The sequence below is a fragment of the Crinia signifera genome, chromosome 4, assembly GCF_055691185.1.
Source record: "Crinia signifera chromosome 4, ASM5569118v1, whole genome shotgun sequence".
NCBI lineage: Eukaryota > Metazoa > Chordata > Amphibia > Anura > Myobatrachidae > Crinia > Crinia signifera.
Window position 1 is genome coordinate 226810739 of NC_139220.1, and position 20912 is coordinate 226831650.

The following is a 20912-nucleotide window of genomic DNA, read 5'->3' on the forward strand; positions in this document are numbered from 1 at the left end:
AAATCGGGCAGTGTGCTGTCCAGCTTTTCTGTAGAGTTTATGTGAGAGGTTTTATTAGATTTAGTAGAGATTCCTTATCCCCCTGAAATTATCTGTAAATAATATATACATTGTCCTGAATTGTCCCTTTTGTATAAGTTGTCTCATTTCCTACAGTAGAGAAGGCAACAATTATGCAAACACGGTGGATGGTTGTGCTTTTCTAATGATTCTTTTTTATGTATTCACAATTCGCTTTTTGTATTCACTATAAAACTTCTGAATAACCAAGGTATTGTACAAATGATTTCCTTTTAGAATTCTTGCAACTACGGACATGGGTCTTTTTTGCCACTTGTCCTCCATATGCAACTGGTAGTGTTTGGTCGGCAATTTCAAAAATGTTTTAAGGTCTCAGACATTATTATTATTCTACTATTACTACTATTATCTTTATTAGGTCATTAGGATAGCTTTTTTATATATGTAATTAAGAAAAAAACTATCTATTTATTCTGATTATTTATGATCAATAACGTTTCCAAAGCTAAAAACAACCAATAACAACCAAAGCTAATGGTTGCGACTTACCTAGCTCTGTGGCATATCTAGTTCTACATAGTATTCAGTGTATATATATATATATATATATATATATATATATATATATATCTGTTGGCCTTCCCGTTGTCTACCTAATACTTGTTTAGGCCTTTCAAACCTGTCTACCCTAGCCTTGTCGACCTATTTCATGTATCGACCGTCAGTTGTTGACCCAATGTATTAATTGGGTCTACCCTATGACCCATACCGCTGAAAACATGGTCTGATGCTGCAGCCGGTTCTTTTTTCTTCATTTTTATTAGTTTTCATATTTTATTAATTGATCTATTGCATTTCCACAAATTCTAAAAACATATCTGCCCTTGTGTGACATTATCATAGGCTAATATGATCTTTAATGTTTGTCAAAATTCAAGTTGGGAATTGCTCATCAAAATGGCGATTTACTGCTTCATTTCTGTTGTGGATGTGAAAGATATGCTGGTGGGTTTAGCATGCAGTGGTGATGGGCATTGGGGGCTTTGCTGCTGGTGATATGCTTGTGATGTAAGGGAAGGGGCCAGGTAAGTAATTGTCTGTCTTCCACGCTGCTTTGTAGGGTTCTTGAGTCGCAGCTGCAGACTCAGAAGAAGAGCTACGAAAATGAGGTGGAATCTCTCAGAGGGGAGATCCAAGGTCTAAAAGAAGAGAACAACCGCCAGCAGCAGCTCCTAGCACAGAATCTGCAGCTGCCCCCTGAGGCTCGCATTGAAGCCAGTCTACAGCATGAAATCACCCGACTGACCAATGAGAACTTGGTATGTAGAACACCGTCCCTAATGCTAACCTTAAGGTGTGTTCACACAGTGAGATTTTGCTCAGTCTCGATTCGATTGGGATGAAATTGAATGGCAAGCAAAACATTTGATTTGGACAATATAATACAGATCTGTACTATATAGTCTTCCCTGCACAGTCTATTTTACTGTTCCATTTACACTAAATGGGAGCGCACATCGGGATCAAATCAGCATCAAATGAGGCTGAAAACCGTTCAATATCCATTCGATTTGATTTCGACTATATAGTCAAAATTGAACACAAAATCTCACAGTGTACACAGCATTACACCTGTCCATACATGTTTTCTTACTAGATCACATTACATCATTCAGTCTATCATATTCGTGCATTCCATAATTGCTTTATTCATCATATACAATAATAGGAGCTGCAGTAAACTTAGTCCTTTTTTCTGTGGTTTCGCTTGTAAGTAATATGGAGGGATTAGAATTGTTACATTTCAAGTAAGAGTATGGCAGTACAAGTTGGGAGTTCTAGGTATTGCTGTATTTAAAGATCATGTTGTATGTTATCATTGTGCAAGCTAATCTGTCATACAACCTGTATTACATCTTATTTAAAAAGACTAAGGAACAAAAGACTCAAGTTATTTATTCAAAACAACATCAAATATAGTGCGTAACAGGCCTAGCTGACTGCGAGCCCCGGCAATGTACAGTGCATCCAGCACAATAATATACACACACAAACATTTCCAGCATAGAGAAAAGCCCAAAAATGGAATAAAGGAGTGAAAGTTAAAGACTGAATGGAGAAGTAAAGGAAGAACCAGAGAACATATATTAAGTTTTAACATGTACAATGGTGTACCAGTAATTTCTGGGTGTATATATGTATGTGTGTGTGTGTGTGTGTGTGTGTGTGTGTGTGTGTATGTGTGTATGTATATATATATATATATATATATATATATATATAATGTGTGTGTGTGTATATATATATATATATATATATATATATATTCATGAAGCAGGTAATTGGCACTCCAGATTAGTAAATTGATGCCGAGGTGCCTTCCAGTTATAAATAATATAAACAAAAGCACCCACCATGAGTCCCCAGAGGGCAATGAGATAGCAAGGCGGCACTCCACGGACTTGTAAAATTATCGGAGGACTTTTGAAAAAAGAATTTCAGTGACCTGTGTCCCAGCGTTTCGGGGTCTGGCAGGTGTAGAAACCTTGATAAGGGTTTGATACACCTTCATAAAGGGGATGCCAGGTTTTGATATATATAAAATGATGGCGAGAGAAAGATAGCTAAAGGTAGAGCAATAATACTTCTAGTATAATATTTAGATTGACCTGCCTTAGCACAGTGTTGCATTACATATGATGTTTTGTTATGAGCTGACGTTACTGGATACTCCAATGATTAACCCTATAAAATGACATGTTGCAGTGTAAGGGTACATCCATTATGCCTGTTTTTTCAGTATTTTGAGGAATTATATGCAGATGATCCCATGAAGTATCAATCGTACCGGATTTCACTTTACAGACGGATCATTGTATGTAAATCATGTGTCTGATTGTTCTGTCGTCTAAGCCATGTCCTAGAGAACTAACCGTACTATGGCTTGGCTGGCTGCCTGAGATTGTCCGTGTAACGAGTCTGCACTGTGTTCTTTACCTCACGGCTTTCTGTGTCATGTCTACCTGTCCACACCTGCGCCAAGTGCACAAATTCTTACTAACTCAGCTACTGGAATGGAAACAGGAGTAATAGCTAGCCAGTCACCGGTTCTGTTCAAATGAAAAACATGTTGTAGGTTCTAAGAGGTCTATTTGTTAAGCCATAGATAAAGTGTCGAGAGATAGCTCCTGTCATGTTACAGGCTGGGTTTGCAAATGACAGGAGGAGGATGGTACTTTATCTCTCTCCACGTTCTCTCTTTGTAAGGCTTAATTAAATTGACCCTCTATGTTTTAGATTTGTTATGTTGTGGCCATATATTCTAATCCTGTGCTGACCGCTGTGATTTCCATAAATAACCCAAGAATGTACACAACTATTTTTAAGAAATGTATCCAATCATTAGCCATCATCACCTCAGGCAGTGTCTTCCATTTTTCATCCATTAATCCTTTTGCTCTTGAATATAATGTCTGTTAGACAAATCTTTGTATTTTTAAATATCATATCTTATATATCTTTAGCCAGATCTGTCAATCATGTTTGTGTATAATGCTGGGCGGAGTTACACAATCTTGCTAAATATGACGAGCCGCATATCCTTATGTCCGGTGCCCCCTTCATGTGAGTGACTGTGACAGCAGGAGGAGGAAGACAGATGAGCTGCTGCCACAAACACAGGGGGGTGGGATTACGGCGTCACTTCCGGTGTGTGCAGCAGCCTGAGCCGGGTGAAAGGGGGAAGATGGCAGCGTCCTTTGCCACCACAGCCGCTGCCCGGACAGTCGTAACTGGGAGGCCGCTTCCCAGCCGGGACATAGGGAGGCCAAGCGCAGAGTGCAGAAGCTGTATCTGCATCTTCACCCGCGCCCCTCCTGGCAGCATCTCTGCACGCACCCCCCCCTACCGGCAGCATCTCCACCCGCAACCCCCGGGTGCTTTATATATATATGTGTTCCACAGAGGAGGACAGGGTGATATGCTTCTCTCTTCAGACTCTACACAGGCCACGCCCAGACCATGCATCCATCCAGCCTGCTGCTGGTGGCTAGTAGTGTCCTCTACCCCCAGACTAGCCAGGAGCTGTGCAGGGACTACTGAGCTTACCTATGCCAGTGCTGGTGTATATAGTGCAGCATCATTATAGCCTGCCCATTACAGCTATATGACCTCTATATCTATAAAAGACTAATGCCAAACATTCGCACACACACGTTTAGTATGACAGAACACTGGCTCCCAGCAGCAGGACTTCCAGAAACTTGGCAGCTCCTGTGTGAGCAGTGATGCTGACCGTGCTCCCCCCCACCCCCTTTAAAAAATAATTTGAGATCGTCCGACATTCCACAATTCTGGCAATCAGACGCTATTACATTTCCCTGCTGTTTTGACAGGCTTTTTACTAGTGTTCTATATATTTAAATACTTTAGTTTGATAACCTTTGATAATGCAACTACAGGTCAATGTTGCATAGTGTTTTGAAACACTGTATACTACTTTCATAGGGCTCTTTCTATACCAGCTGTGTGTTGCTGGCAGGCGTCCACTGCCGCTTCTGCATTTACCAACGTTTTTTTTTTTTTTTTTTATCAATATTGTTTCTATATCAGATGAAACTGTTTCCTGTCTCCTCTTAGCAGATTCATTTCCTCTGCTTTCTGTGCACACTTATGTTATTAAACAGTAACACAACACGTTTCTAGTTATCTGGGCACAATTTCATAAGCTGCTGTCTTTCAGTATAGTGTTTCAGTAAAATCTCTTTAACAAAAAATAATAGCTATCATTCTTTTGAATTGATTTGCAAAACTAATCTCTTATATTGACTCTTAATGGTCATTGTCACTTAACATTTGTTTATGTAAACAAGAGTTATATAATATTCATCCTCTTTATGCAACGTTGACTAAAGGGCCCCATACACATATGATTTGACACTTTACAAACGATATATCGGCCCGAAAGGTCGTAATCGCTTGAAATCATGCAAAATCATTGTAGTGTATTGGGTTTTAGACTAATCTAATCCAGAACTGCATATTAATGTCATCATGCCATTTTGCCTATAGTATGGCAGACATACTATTCGATAACTAGTATAAGCTCTTATAATGCTGCTGGAAAACTAGTCTGTTGTTCCATTGAAATATTAGGAATCTTAGATTGGTTAGTAGGCTTGATGAATTTTGCCCAGATATAGACAGATTTGACCAAATTACTTGTAACTGCACAGGCAAATCTCAGCCACTTGGTGGCACTGTTGTTTTGCTTTTCAGTCACCATTTCGCCTAACAATATCTTCATAGCTCATGTATATACAATCTGCTCATTATTTGTTAAGGGTGTATTTTTACTAAGAGATTGATAATACCTATAGGATCTGATGGAGCAGCTCGAGAAGCAAGATAAAACTGTCAGGAAACTGAAAAAGCAGCTGAAAGTATTTGCTAAGAAAATCGGAGAACTTGAAGGTAATAAAAGTACCGCAGCTGTGTGTAACATCCCGTTTACATATTTATGATCAGAACTGAAGCCTTGTGGTTTAAATCCTTGTAAAATCTGGTTTTCTTGTAACTTTGAGAGGTCAGTCAGTGACGATTTTTCGGCTAGGCACTTTTGTCCGTTTTTCTTTTTTAGGGTGAGTGGGGATTCACCCTATTCAAAAGAAGGGCAATTTTTTTTGTCTAGGCCAAAAAAAATTGACAGTGTCAAAAAACACCTGGATTTGCAAATTAGTCTGCCAATCCACTTGTTTTCTCCACCTTCCGGGTGAAATTGCAGGAATTTTCTATGCTTTTTAAAGCATTTATCACCCATGCCTTTTCACCCCAAAAACGTAAAAAGTAAAAAGGCATGGGTGAAAAATGCCTTCAATAGCTGTGAAAATTGCTACAATTGAATAGTCGGGCAGCGAATTTTCAAATTTGTTTGGCTATCCGGAAAAAAAAAAAACGGAACTCCCATATTTCTATTCTAATGCAAGGAGAAAGAAACAAATGTATTTTTTCATTTTGCTTTTTTAAGCATTCTTAATTCTGGAACTGGACCTCACTACATAAAATACTAACCTCAATCCATAGCTTTTTTTTGGCCAGGCTGCAGAGTCATTTCTCCCAGGGGTTCCGCCTACCACAGAACCCTGGAGATGTGAAGTCCATTTTGATTGACGAGTACCTCAATATACACTGTATATATATATATATATATATATATATATATATATATATATATATATATATATATATATATATATATATAAAAAGTCCAAAAGTCAAACGATACTTGAGGCAATTCATTTGAAGAAAAAAACGTGTATTACAGTAGGTCAACATTTCGGGAAGTTTAATCCCTTTCTCAAGACACACCTACAGGTGAGAAAGGGGTTCAACCCCCCAAAACGTTGACCAATACACATTTCTTTCTTCAAATGAATTTGCCTCTTGAGTGCTGTTTGTTTTTTGGATTTTGTACGATACTTTATCCAGGCACCGGGGCGGATTGTGTAGACCGGTAAAGGATGCTGATCTCAACTTTAAAATATCACTGTTCTGGCTTCTTCTGCGTGAGCTATCCTGATGTACAGCTGTATATGTTAATATTGAGTATTGTTTTCTTTTTTTACTTTATAGTTGGTCAAATGGAGAACGTGTCTCCTGGTCAAATAGTGGACGAGCCTATTCGCCCGCTTAATATTCCACGTAAAGAGAGAGACTTTCAAGGCATGCTTGAATATAAGAAGGAGGATGAACTAAAGCTGATCAAGAACCTTATTTTAGGTGGGTATCCAGGCTGAGAAAAACTTGACCAAATCTATCATTTATTGAAACCGTGAGGAGCACTTTTCAGCCCAACACGATCATTTGTGGACTTATTCCTGGAACTGCATATAGGTATAAAATACCACTATAATTTATGGATTCATAATTGTAGGCATGTTAATGCAAGGTTTTGATGCTTATTTCTTATTTAGTTTAGTTTAAAATTACCAAATTGCTTTATACATTACAGACGACTTGTGGGTGGTGAGCCCTGGTGCAAAAAGACCCAAATATACCCAGCTAAAAAAATCCCCATTAAACCATATTGGAACATCAGGTTTCAGACTCTCTCCCCCAAATACTGTAGATCTTGAGCAGATAACCTTCTCCCTGGCATTTAAAGAACAAGACCAGCAGAAGAGATAAAAGAGACCCCATCCACTTAACAAGGGACCCTGCCCAGGTCGAACCAGCACAATTGCCATTTCAAAAAATCAAATGTTTCAACTGAGGGGCCATAGTAATTTCTCAAATTACAAAGGGTGTGCACCCAGATGATTTAGTTCTACGCAAAGTACCTAGTACAATCTTGGGTCTCCTGTCCCCAGTAGAAAGGATGGAAAAGTTAAATTGTTATATTTTATTTATATGGCGCCACAAGTGGTACGCATCGCCGTACATTTAGCACACATTAGAACAGTACAGGGTACACAGAACTAAACATAACAGCAACAGAATAACTAAAACAGAGCACAATTAACAATTAGCAGCACAATTCTTAGTACACAATACTGCTGAGATGCAGGGAAGTTAGTGAAAAGAGATACGGGGATATCACAGATATTATGAAATATTACACGTCCTCCCTATCCACATCGGTGTCGAGTTGATTTAATATAGTGTGGTGAGCGCACACGGATTACGTTAAATGTATTCCGTGTTCCCTCGCGGGCTCGCTGCGCTTGCCACTCTTCGTGCTCGGTGGTTCGCTCCGCTCGCCACACTATATAAAATCAGTTCCACGCCGACATGGATAGTGGAAGTATGAAAAGGTCGGGACGTGGATAGTGGGGGTGGGTGCTAAATCCCATTGCATCGCATAGAAGTGTATAGTAAAGTAAATGGCATTTCAAGCTATAAAATCGCATGTGATCGAATCGCACCCGTGGGCAGAGAGCAGTGATTAAATGACATAGGAAAATTGTATCACACGCAAAAAACTGCATGCAATGCGATGCGATTTTCCTACGCAGAATAGCCCACTGAGCAAATTGCTTAGTGGGCGCCGTGATAATACACAAGTACCAAAAAAATTACAGCTACTATACATTATTTTCCTGTATGCTATTAAATCATCATTGATTTTTTTTTTTTTTTCAGAATTAAAGCCCCGAGGTGTTGCCGTAAATCTTATTCCAGGGTTACCAGCATATATTTTGTTTATGTGTGTCCGCCATGCTGATTACCTCAACGATGATCAGAGAGTCCGATCCCTACTTGCGTCAACTATTAACGGAATCAAAAAGATTTTAAAGGCAGGTTCAGAAATAGCATATCTTTATATCTGTTTGTTTTTTTCAGAATGGTTTCATATTGTGATCTACAGTAAGTGGCTTAATGAGCTTTCTGGTTTATAGCCTGTGAGCCGGATCGCAAGCATTCATTTCAGTACATTTATATCAATATCCACACCAGGCCTACTTTTAGAGTAATTGTCAAAAAATGAGCTGGCACTCATGTAATTATTTATAATGTGCCAGCATTTGCCGAGAGTTGTTGTAGTGCTATAACAAAAAGAATAATTATGCACTGCGCTGCTTTGGTAAAAAATAATGATAGTCTGCTGATCAGGAATAATAAATCCGGACACACTGTATATAATTACACTTTTTTATAAAAGATATCCCAAAAAAACGTACAGTTTATAACATTTTATACATACAAATTATATTAAAAATTAATACAATAAAATGACTATAAGATAGGGCTATAGTAGTAATAGACACTAGGATTAATAAATCAATGGAGTCTCCAATTCATTAAGATAATGATACCACAAAAGATTTCCTTGTTTAGCAGCAATATAGATGGTAATATTAGCAGCGATAGGACAAGCAGGTAATAGCCTCAGAGTTTAGTAGGGTTAATAAGCCGGTAATTCAATATGTAGCCAGTCCGTTAGCATGTAGGATAACACGCAAAGAGAGTTAGTATGGCAATATGGTTAGTCACCGGTCAAGATGCAGAGTATTACACTTTTTTCCTTGATACTCACGGAGCGTGATGCGCCGTATCGCTGGGGGCTGATGTAATTGCTGTGCAGCTGTTAGTAGCTACCGGGATCGCCTGAGCGTGGTGCACCGTATGGCTGTGGGTTGATGTAGTCTCTGCACAGGTATTAGTGACGGCCGGGGACTCTGGGTCGTGGTGCGCCGTATGGCTGGCGGCTGATACAATTGCTGCTCACCTGTCAGTGACGGCCTCGCTCAGCTTGTTGTAGGGAGCGGATGGTGTACAGGGAGAAGCCGATTTGATGCGCTCACTGCAGATGAGGAAATTTTCTCCGAGCTGCTGTTGTGGTTTTAAAGCAGGGTTTGTGAAGGCGTTCAGCGTGTTGAAGATACGCCGGCTGGGGGCGGGTTGGAGACTCCACAAGACTGTGAATTGCGTCAACGCGTTTCGTACCCATAATGCACTGGGAACTTTTTCAAGACAGAGGTTTGTAGTGCTATGGTGTGTACACATGGTCAGATGTGCCTTAAGATACTATCCACGATCCGATCAGATCTGCATCTGATTCCGATCCGATGTTGACTATATCGTCAAAATCGGAAGGCAAAAAGTACCGTGTGTACACACTATTAGACTTCAGTCACATACATTCAGTGGAACATGGCTACCTGCTCCTATCTATTTACTGTAGAATTAGAAGTATGGTACTTGTGTATTAAAGCGGCGCCTCCGATGTACATAGCGCAATGTTTTTATCGCATCGCATGCCATGCACCCGATGGCATGTGATGCGACGCGATTTTGACCCCCTATGCGATGAAACATTGTATAAGCACCCTAAAGGGTGCTTTTAAGCACCCAATTGGGTGCTTACAATGTTAAATGCACCCCCACGCCACCCCCCCACTATAAACGTGAACCCGAAGCGTGGCGAGCGGCGGCGGTACGCGTCCTCCGACCTTTTCATACCCCCACGTTGAGAATAGAAAGTGTGGCGAGCCCGAAGCGTGGCGAGCGGACGCGGATACCTGTGAAGCCCGCGAGGGGACGCGGATACCTCGCCGGGCTCGCCACGCTTCGGGCTCGGCGGCTCGCTGCGCTCGCCACACTTTCTATTCTCAACTCCACGCCGACGTGTATAGTGGGGGTATGAAAAGGTCGGAGGACGCGTACCGCCGCCGCTCGCCACGCTTCGGGTTCACGTTTATAGTGGGGGGGTGGCGTGGGGGTGCATTTAACATTGTAAGCACCCATTAGGGTGCCATACACAATGTCATACAATTTTAAAATTTTATGACATTGTACAATATCGCGTCGCATCGCATACCATATGGTATGCGATGCGATGGGCGCCGCTATAATACACAAGTACCAAAAGTATTCATGAAAGTTGATTAAGATCGCTCAGTCATACTTATTGTCCTCATCGTGTCTTGTGTATCAACCCTGTATAATAGTTTTGTACTGAATTATGGGATTGGTGCATGTGTGGCCTGCATGAAGAACGTGTGTGGTAATGGTTGGGGAAAAATAAGTCCTATAACTGTTATTTGTAAAGTGATTTATAGGATCCAATAATTTATTGTTTTATATTTTTCATCATCTTTCTGAGCACATATCTAAATGTGGTGAGTGGAAACAGACATCTCTGCGCTGTATACTTAGGAGTAGAGTGATCTGAAATCTAATTTCCTGTGCAGCTGCAATGTGGCTGTGGTAAATGGGTAACTATGCCTGCTATAGTGTGTGTGGTCAAAGGCAATGCCTGTTCCATGCTTCTTTATACAGAAACAAATAGTAAAGGCTATATTTATAAATAACTAGACTATATGCAAAATCTTAGCTGTTATCTACTGGTACATGTAGCCATAAAGGAATTAATTCTAGCCACCCCATTTGCTAGCATTGGTGTCATGTATTTTCCTTTCTATCCTAATCCAAATGCTCACTTAACTAATAGCCTACACCAGGCATGTCCAAACTGTGGCCCTCCAGCTGTTGTGAAACTACACATCCCAGCATGCCTTGCCATAGTTTAAGCATTCCTTAATAGCAATATCTTAAGCATTGTGTGTGTTCTGTATTTGGAAGGAGTCCTTTGCCACTGTGCGTGGATGGAAGTAGCGGTGTACAGCACTCTGCATGGCTGAGACCTTAATGCCACTGACAATAAGAAGAGCGGTAGCGAGGCTGTGTCCCACGGTGGCTCAGAGCCAGCATCCTCACAGTCTCCTGGAGGAGTTAGACGTTCTGCATCATGGCCTCTACACAGCTGAACAATGGGCTGGGTTACTCAGTGCACGCATGCCAGAACAGCTTCGTCTGAGTTTGCTCACTGGGGTTTAACTCTTTCACAGCTGCACATAAGATACCAGAGAGCCTAGTGACATGACTCTTATAGCAGCCTGTTACACTAATCCTGTAATGCCTGGACATATTGTGTACGGCATCTAGTACTAGTCATTTTATCAACCTAGTACCCTGAAGCATGCAGAAGGATATATGGGTATTATGGTTTTGTCAGTCCATATAACTGGTATTATATGCTATGTGTTGTCTCTCCCCTGTTACAGAAAAGAGGAGATGATTTTGAAACTGTGTCCTTCTGGCTTTCCAACACATGCCGGTTCCTTCACTGCCTGAAGCAGTACAGTGGAGAAGAGGTACAGTTTGGGTGTTTCATGTTGGCTTCTTCTCTCCAGCAAATGAAATTATGTGTAGAACCGAGTTATGGATTACCTGCCAGATACTACCTAGTTTATAAATGGATATATATCCAAAATCCATGCAGCATGTTGCCTTTAAATTTGGGGAACATTCATATAAACTGGGGCACAGGAAAAGGGTAAAGTCAGCAATCAGCTGTCTGGAAATGATCTGATTGGCTGTCTCCTTGTGTTTCCAGGTTGCAGTTGTGTACCTGCTCTGACGGATCAGCAGAACATAACGTTTGCTGTGGTACACTGTATACTGTGTCCTTATTCTCTGACATAATCTACCACAATACAGATGTAGCCACGCTCTTTGTTGCCACGCCAATTGCCACATGTGAATTCGGTAGCGATTGGCGTGATCCTGTCACCATACGTGTGCGTCTAATTCACAGGAGTGACAAACAAGCATGAGCAGCAGCAACGATGAGCATGGCTACATCTGTTGCTCCATCTGTGACTGGTGATCACACAGCACAGAGTAGAAGTATGATCCTTCAGTTCTAATTCTCACATCATAGCTAACAGAAATCCACAATGACACCAGATAGCGACCTAATACAGCTGACTCTATGCCATGGGAATACTCCAGCCCATCTTGGAACACCTCGCTCTAGGAATAGTCAAAGGGCAGTATTCAATGAGAATTATGACGATGTGCAGCGAATCCTGTTTAGGATTCGCTGCACATTCGCCACTGCCCGCCGCGTTCCGGAGCCTTGCCGGCTCCAGTATTCAACGAGTCAGGGGCTCACTGCCTCTGACCGGCGAATTTTAACTCCTGTGGCAATGCCGCAGGGAGTCTGAGGACGGCGGCAGGCATGGAGATGGAAGTCTCCCTGCCTGTCCCAGAACGTTTGTGGGGGGGAGGTGGGCTCCCCGGGTGCCAGGCAGCACAGGCTGCCCCCCGGGATAGCCAACAGGGGACCGGGTATTCACTACACCCGATCGTGCATATGTAATGATCGGGTGCAGTGAATATATGAATATCTAATGAGCGGCTCGGCTCCCGGCGCCCTGCTGGCTGCTCTGTGTAAAAAAAAAAAAAAAAAAAAATTTTTAATTAAATATATATTCATGTGCTTACAGCACATGAATAAAAATAGCATGCCCCTCCTCAGAATAAAATTCCTGATTTTTTTACATCAAATGTAAAAAACAAAACACTTTATTTTAAAAGTTCGCATTCCACTTCACCATAAAAAGATAGCGATTGCTACTCGGTGAATCATGGCGATAAAAACCTTGAAATGTATTCGCCACCTGGTCATTGAATAGGGTGATTCACCGTTTTAGTTAAAAAAATCGCCTTACAGCCCGAAAATAGCACAAAATCGCCATAAAACATGGCGGATCAGCCTCATTGAATACTGCCCAAAGCATACATAGCAATTATATATAGAATATTAATTTTTGTTCTTTATACATTACTTCAGCATTGATAATTGACAACCCTACTCTCTCTGAATCCTCTATCTAACATAAGCATGGTATTGCTTAGGAATTTAGAATTCAGTATTGTAAAGATTGAAACTCGACACAAGTGCTTCAATGTAGAAGGCTTTGTAGTGCTGGGCAACAGTCCCGCTTGCATGCCCTGTATGAGCTAGGATGTCCTCATATTAATAGTCACCTACATTACATGCACTAGAACCCTTATATTATTCATGTAACCAAAGTCACTTGAGGACTTTTACAGACCAGTAGTGAGAATTGTCAGTGTTTCATCTCCTCAGAGATGGCCTTATACCAGCCTGTTTTATTCCTGTTATTAAAAACCGAAAACCACAACATTCAAGAAAACAGCAGTTAATAAGCAATGTTTATATGGCACCAATAAAGGTTTGTGAAACCACTGTATTTCCTTGTAAAACATAATTTGGCTTTACAAGGAAATACAGTAGTTTTAGTGACATGTCAGTAGCAAGGTGGCCTGATACAAGTGGATAATGACATATCATTCTGATCTTTCGCTCTACAGGCATTTATGAAGACCAACACAACCCGGCAGAATGAGCACTGTCTCGCAAACTTCGATCTCGCTGAGTACAGACAAGTGTTAAGTGACCTGGCCATCCAGATCTATCAGCAGCTGGTCCGTACGCTGGAGAACATCCTGCAGCCAATGATTGGTGGGTAATACAGACAGGCTGTAACTAAAAAGGATCTATTCATTATACTCAGTGTTATTTTACCTTTAATTAAATATGACATCATCAGGAACCTGTTCTGGGCCAATATATACTTTCCATAAGATAAGTTTTATTTTAAAGTCACCTGTGAGTGCCTTTGTTTCTAAATACAATAGAGATGGAGCACCAGCCAGCCAGCCAGCCTGCAGGACAGGCGTCAACACGGTGGCGGGGAGCGGATTCCCTGCACGTCTCTGCTTCAGGGGGAGGTGTGATGGAGCCGGCGGAGGGCAGCTCCGGGCTCCAACAGAAGGGGGCACGCGTGCCCCCTTCTGTTGGGCAGCGGCGGCTGTTGAATGGTGATAGAATCGCCAGGAGCAGCTCCAATGTCTCTCTCTCTCGCTCTCTCCTTATTTAATTGATCAACCCCCCAGACCTGGAGTTCCTGGACCTATTTTTCCAGAAAAATAGTACTGATTATACTGTGCATTACACTAATAATGTTTGATTTTGAAATCTGAGCGCAACTCACCTGACTCTATTCTCTACCACAGCTTCTTCTCAAAACATCATTAAACTTTAAGACAAATATATTAAACCTTATTAAATTAAACCAGCCACTTGCTGGTTACACATAGAATGTCTCAGGCTCCTCTAGCAGGAAAGAAGAAGTAAAGGTGTGTAATTTCTGCAGGATATTTCTCAGTAGGAGGAGTTGGCAATACCAGACTGATGGACTGATCACGTGGCAGCTACTCTACATATCCATATTATTATTATTATCACATTATTTATATAGCGCACACATATTCCGCAGTGCTTTACAGAGAATATTTGAACATTCACATACGTCCCTGCCCCAGTGGAGCTTACAATCTATATTCCCTACCACATGGACACGCACACACATTCATTCTCGGGTTCATTTTGTTGGAAGCCAACTAACCTTTGAGGATATTTGTGGATTGTGGAAAGAAACCGGAGGAAACCCACGCAAGCATACGGAGAATAAAGACTCTGTAGCAAAGTTAAGGTGGGCATACATCGAGACGATTTGGTCCGATTTCGGCCGATTGTGATCAATCGGCCCGTTAAATCGGACCAAATCGTTTCTCCATGACATGGCGTTGAGTCCGATGCGCGGTCCCGTGCGTATCTGACCAGGCCCCAGGGGTCGGACCGGCGGGACATAAGATCCGGCAATCGGTGGGGCGGGCGGCGGTGACCAGAATGATGATCAGTGTCCACTCCAGCGCCGTAGCGGGCGGGCAGCAGCCGCGGCAATTACAACTTTAAAATAGCATGTCAAATGACTGCCCGGCTAATGATTGGCTGAGATAGAGCATTCTCAGCCAATCAGTGGCCTCCCTCTGCGGCCGCTGATTGGCTGAGAGTGCTCTATCTCAGCCAATCAAAAGCCGGAGAGTCATTTGACATGTTATTTTGAAGATGTAATAGCTGCCGCTGCAGCGCTGGACACAGTGAGTCCTCTGATTAGCGCTGCTGCCCCACTCCTTCCTCCCCAGCCAGCCACTCATTTGAGAGCCGCCGCTGCCCGACCCCACTGCTCCTCACCGCCCTGCAGCTCCCTGTTATTTTTTTTTTTACATGTGATAAATCGCATGCGATTTATCACATGTAAAAAATGGCAACTCAAGTCCTAATCGTATGTGAGCCTCCCGGGGAGCTGCCGGGCAGCTCAGAGGAGAATTGGGTCCGACTTGTCCTTAGGACAAGTTGGCTCTATGTATGGGGGCCTTTAGTTTTTGGATATGTTTATTTTGTAAATGATAGTGTATGATCATAAATACAGAGATCAATCCTATCATACTCCTTTTCCATCTACAAGCCGGGTCGCACCTGAGAGTTTGAACCCCGCTCCAACCTGGGTGCGACCCGAATTGTGAACCCTATTCCACTAGAGTTCCCACCTGGTATAATGCTGGGCGGGTGTAGGTGAAATGTGTTGGTTCTGCTTTTGGTTGTGATTAAGGTCAGGATAATGTGAATAATGAATAGTTCTGGTTTTCTCTAACAGACTTGAATACATTTGCACAGACCTTTTATCATGTAGTAATGTTGCCTTTCCTGTAATGCAGTCTCTGGAATGTTGGAGCACGAGACCATCCAGGGCGTCTCGGGTGTAAAGCCCACAGGTCTGCGGAAACGGACGTCCAGCATAGCTGATGAAGGGACCTATACTTTGGACTCCATCCTTAGGCAGTTGAATACCTTCCATTCCATAATGTGTCAGCATGGGACAGATCCGGAGCTCATCAAGCAGGTGGTGAAGCAGATGTTTTACATTATTGGAGCTGTCACACTCAATAACCTGCTGCTCAGAAAGGACATGTGTTCATGGAGCAAAGGGATGCAGATCAGGTGAGCATGTACAACAGGTCTAGCCTCATCATACATGTTCATTTACATAGGAAAGCAGACTGGCCAATCAATGTCCGGCCAGTCATTTCAAAATATTCAGCAGCCACATCCCGCCCCAACGCCCGGCAAAATGCCGCTACTGTAGCTCCCAGCCGCCGCTCGGACGGACCCCACTGCCCAACACTACGAGCTGCCGACCCCCTGCCACCACCACCAGCTGGCCTGACCCCGCCGCCCCTCCCCCGCATGGTGGAGGGTGGTCCCAGGTTGATTGGTCAGACGGATATCAAGTCCGACCACCAGCTCAGGTCCGATGTGCATTGGACCGTGCATCGAACCTGAGGGGACATCAAACTGAACCGATTTTGGCTGATTTCACAGCCCGATTCCTCTAAACCGGCTCAGTATATGGGCACTTTAACTGTCCTGATTAAGGTGGGACCGTTCTGCTTTGTGCCCTGCATCTCCTATTGTAGAGAATCTGGGCAGTAGCTCTGCATTGTAGTGCAGCATTTGTCGCATGCATCTAATAGCACACATGGCAATGATCAGATATTCTGAAGGAAAAGGGGAGGTGGCTAAGGATAAGCTGCTCTACTTAAGGCTCCACCATTTTAGGCAAATTCTGCACAGGCAGCTGTTTACATTCTGTATGTTGCAGATCAGCATCTGTAAAGCTGTACTTTTATTATGTTGGTGTGAACAAATGTGTTGTCTAATGATATCCAGCAACAGAATGCTGCCTACCCTGCCCTGTTATCTTTTGGGGTGATAGTATCTGTTAATAGCCATTTACAACAGTCACTACCAGCCGCTATGAGGAAAGTGACGAAGACTAGGTTTCTGCCATTTATGTATGTAGATCGGTGTACATAAATGGCTTCTAATCAAAGTCCATGGCTCTCTATTGACAAGCACAATTCTGTGTTAAAGTTAGTGAAAAGCACGTGGGACGGTTAATGCACGATACACTTTCAAATGATTACTGTACCTTTTCCAGGGGATGCAGTTAAGATCCCGGCGGTCGGGATCCCGGCGTTCAGAATCCCGACCGCCGAAATGCCGACACATTCTCCCTCCTGGGGTGTCCACGACACCCCTGGAGGGAGAATAAAATAGCGTGCCGAGCGCAGCGAGGCACCGGGCCCGCAAGGGGGGGCGATCCACGTCCCCCCCTTGTCGGCATTTCGGCTGTCGGGATTCCGGCGTCGGGATTCTGAACGCTGGGATCCCGACCGCCGGGATTCAATACTGAATCCCTTTTCCAGGTAGCCTATGTAATGTGACCCTGTGAGTAAATGTACAGATGTCCTTCCTGCTCTGAGGTTTTTCTTGTGGTGCAAGTGTATGCATCATGGCAGTGAAATAACGCAGCTTGCCATGACTGTTTGCAGCGTGTGTATGCACAATGCATTCCTTATGGAAGCGGTGTGTATGCAAATAATTGCAGGCAACACTATTCTCGGCAAACCAGTTGCATCTCCCATGAATATCATTTAAGATGAGCCTGGGCACATTTGTATAATAGTATTTAGTGGAATAATCATTTAGCAATTATTATTATTGATTTATCTTCAACAAAGAACTCCTATGGTAGACCTATATTTTGTACAATGCATGCAGCCAGCCTGTGGAACAGTGACCATATAGGACACCTTGTAGCTGAAGGAAGCGTATATCTGTAGTGATGTCATACAGCAGACCAGACAATGTGGCCTATACAGTAATGGTTCCCGGTTTTGTCAGTCCCACTGCATACAGAACAGACTAAAGTGCTATGCTTTGTATAATACCACACAGGTACAATGTGAGCCAGCTAGAGGAATGGATGCGAGACAAGAATCTGATGAATAGCGGGGCCAAAGAGACTCTGGAACCCTTAATTCAGGCTGCTCAGTTGCTGCAAGTGAAAAAGAAAACTGATGAGGATGCAGAGGCAATCTGCTCTATGTGCAACAGTCTGACCACTGCCCAGGTAAGATCCTCAGTCCCAGCACGGTGGGTAATAGTGCAGCATATTGGGTAGCGGATGTGGGAGGTCATTGCGTGACCCTGGAGTAAAGCAGAGAATAGAGGCATGTTGTAATTTGTGCCATCAGCCCACATATGTGCAGTCAGTCCTTTGAGAGTAGCACAGTACTCACAAAGCCCCCCTCCCATAAAAAAGCTGAAAGACCAGGATGCACTCATCTGGGCAAGCTACGGGCCAGGTGTATCAAGCTTCAAAAAGTTAAAAAAAATGGGGGTGATATACAGCCATCCATTACTTTACATGTATTCCGCGTCCCCTCACGGGGCTCGCCGCGCTTCGGGCTCGGTGGCTTGCTGCGCTCGCCACAATATCTAAAATCAACTCTACGCCGACGTGGATAGTGGGGATATGAAAAGGTCGGAGGACGCGTACCGCCGCCCCTCGCTGCACTCGCCACGCTTCGGGTTTGCGTTGATAGTGGGGGTCGCATTGACAATGGGGGGGCATTTAACAATCTGGGGGCATTGAACATTGTATGCACCCATCAGGGTGCTTGTACAATTAAAAATCGCATTGCATTCCATTTGCTGGCATGCGATGCGATATTTAATTGTACATTCAGGCTTTTTCACGCGGAAATCGCATCGCATACCCTATTTAGTGGGATGCGATGCGATGGGCGCCGTGATAATACACAAGTACCGGAATTTTTCTATTATACATTTTCTTTTACTCTTCCTTACCTATGTCTTCAGCTCACATGTCTTCTTTCCACCATTATAAACCCACATCTTCAGCATAATCTTAATCTTTATATGACCTTTTATTTTTTAAGAAAACAGAGGTTTCATGGTCCTATTGTCTAAACAACTGCTCTCCTTCCCCCTCCATGGTGTATCATTTCCAGCAGCTTCCATCCCAGACTCCTGCATTTTCTTCAAGAATATGGGCCTGATTCTCTAAGCTTCAAAAGTGATAAAATGGAGAGTGATAAACAACCAGCCAATTAGTCTGTGACATGGCAGGTAGGAGCTGATTGGCTGGCTGTTTATCACTCTCCATTTTATCATTTTTGAAGCTTAGAGAATCTGGCCCTAGGTCTTATAATTATTTGGCCAACTATCATGGATTAAGAAAAATGTTTTATAAAGAAATTGAGGCATTAAAATGAGTAACATTATTGCTTTGTCAGCCTTGTGTTAGAACCTTATTTCTTTATACACTACCATATACGTGTGTCATGTAAGATGATCGCAAAAACATACTAATGTGTCATGTCTCTTTATAGATTGTGAAGGTTCTGAATCTCTATACTCCTGTAAATGAGTTTGAAGAGAGGGTCCTGGTGTCATTTATACGTAACATTCAGGTACAGTAATTACTGTAATGATCCTAGCTTTATTTCAGGGTATATTCTGTGTACATGCACAGGGGGTGTAGTCAGAATATTGACTTTTACAGTGTCCAAATTAAATGGCATCTGCAGAATATAATTGTTCTGCACGGGCTGGCAGCAGAGGATTAGGGCTAGGCTATGGGAGCGATGTTCAGGGTTATGGGGGCATACACACAGGCCGATTTTAAGCCCCAGCGATCTAACCAGATCGCTTAGAGATAAAGCATGGCTCGCTTCATGTGTACACCCTATAGCGATGGTAATGCGCGGTCCCGCTCGTCACCATCGCCCGCAGATAGACAGTGCATGCACTGTCTATCCTGCTAGAGAGCAGTGTTTTGCAAAATAGCAAAATATTGGTCAGCACAGATCACTCCAATAGAGGAAGTGTAACAGTCAAAATTAGTAGATCTACATTGGAACAACACTTAAAAATGCTCCCTATATGTTGGGGAGTTTGGGTGCTACTCAGATTAGGTTGAATAATATAAAGCGTGTGTCCAATTAAACGGGGATCTCCACAAAATGGTAGCACGGGCTGCCCGGAAGTGTAATTCCGCCATAACAGCCAATCAGGTTGCGGTATATAGACTACCGGTGTCTGACACGCAAACACCGAAAGTATTCTCCTGTCAGCCTGCTGTGTTAGGGACATTGGTCTGTTCTGCCCAAGCAGGCAATGGAAGTAGACGCTCATCAGTCCGCAGCTCTATCATGTCCGCGTCACCCTTGTATGACGCTAACCATGTGGATCTGGACCACACAGCTGAAAGAGCTATTGCCTGCTGGACAGCAGGTTCAGATAGCACGCCGCCGTCAGTATGAGATGTCTACCCACTGCGTCATATGGCATCTTACAGGAGTATGGAGGAGAAGGAGAATGTCTCCATAGATGCAAAGGTTTCTTGATTGATTGATGAAATCCGGACTAAATAAACATAAATTTAAAACTTTTGTCACCAAATTTGCAAGACAAATTTATGTCTGACTGGATGTCAATAATTTACAAATAATACATAAAGCAAGTAATAATTAGTAGAAAAATATAAATGTAATTATAAAAAAAGAAATACACTTGAATAGATCAATTAAAAATGTAAAAATGTGATAAGAATTGAACGGACCTGACGGCTCCCTCCCTCCCGCTGCATGACGTATTGATGCGAGATGTATGAGGACACTTCTGTACCATATTCCTTTCACCGTTACCCATAAGTACCCAAGGTTACATGAGAACGGAAATTTAAAATTTTACATTTAGAATGATGTGTTAGAATGATGTCTTTTAAAAAGTAGTGTTTAAGAGA

General features: G+C 42.7%; 1 protein-coding gene across 3 annotated transcripts in view; it reads left to right on the top strand.

The window, feature by feature from the left end:
• Positions 1-20912, top strand: part of MYO5A (myosin VA) — a 141127-nt gene that overhangs the window by 117479 nt on the left and 2736 nt on the right. For all 3 annotated transcript variants that reach the window (XM_083183894.1, XM_083183895.1, XM_083183893.1), the window contains 9 exons: positions 1142-1340; positions 5400-5493; positions 6652-6798; positions 8161-8315; positions 11586-11675; positions 13705-13855; positions 15955-16237; positions 18038-18212; positions 19498-19578. In XM_083183894.1, coding sequence (XP_083040020.1) covers positions 1142-1340; positions 5400-5493; positions 6652-6798; positions 8161-8315; positions 11586-11675; positions 13705-13855; positions 15955-16237; positions 18038-18212; positions 19498-19578 — 1375 coding nt within the window. The remainder of the gene's footprint in view (positions 1-1141; positions 1341-5399; positions 5494-6651; positions 6799-8160; positions 8316-11585; positions 11676-13704; positions 13856-15954; positions 16238-18037; positions 18213-19497; positions 19579-20912) is intronic.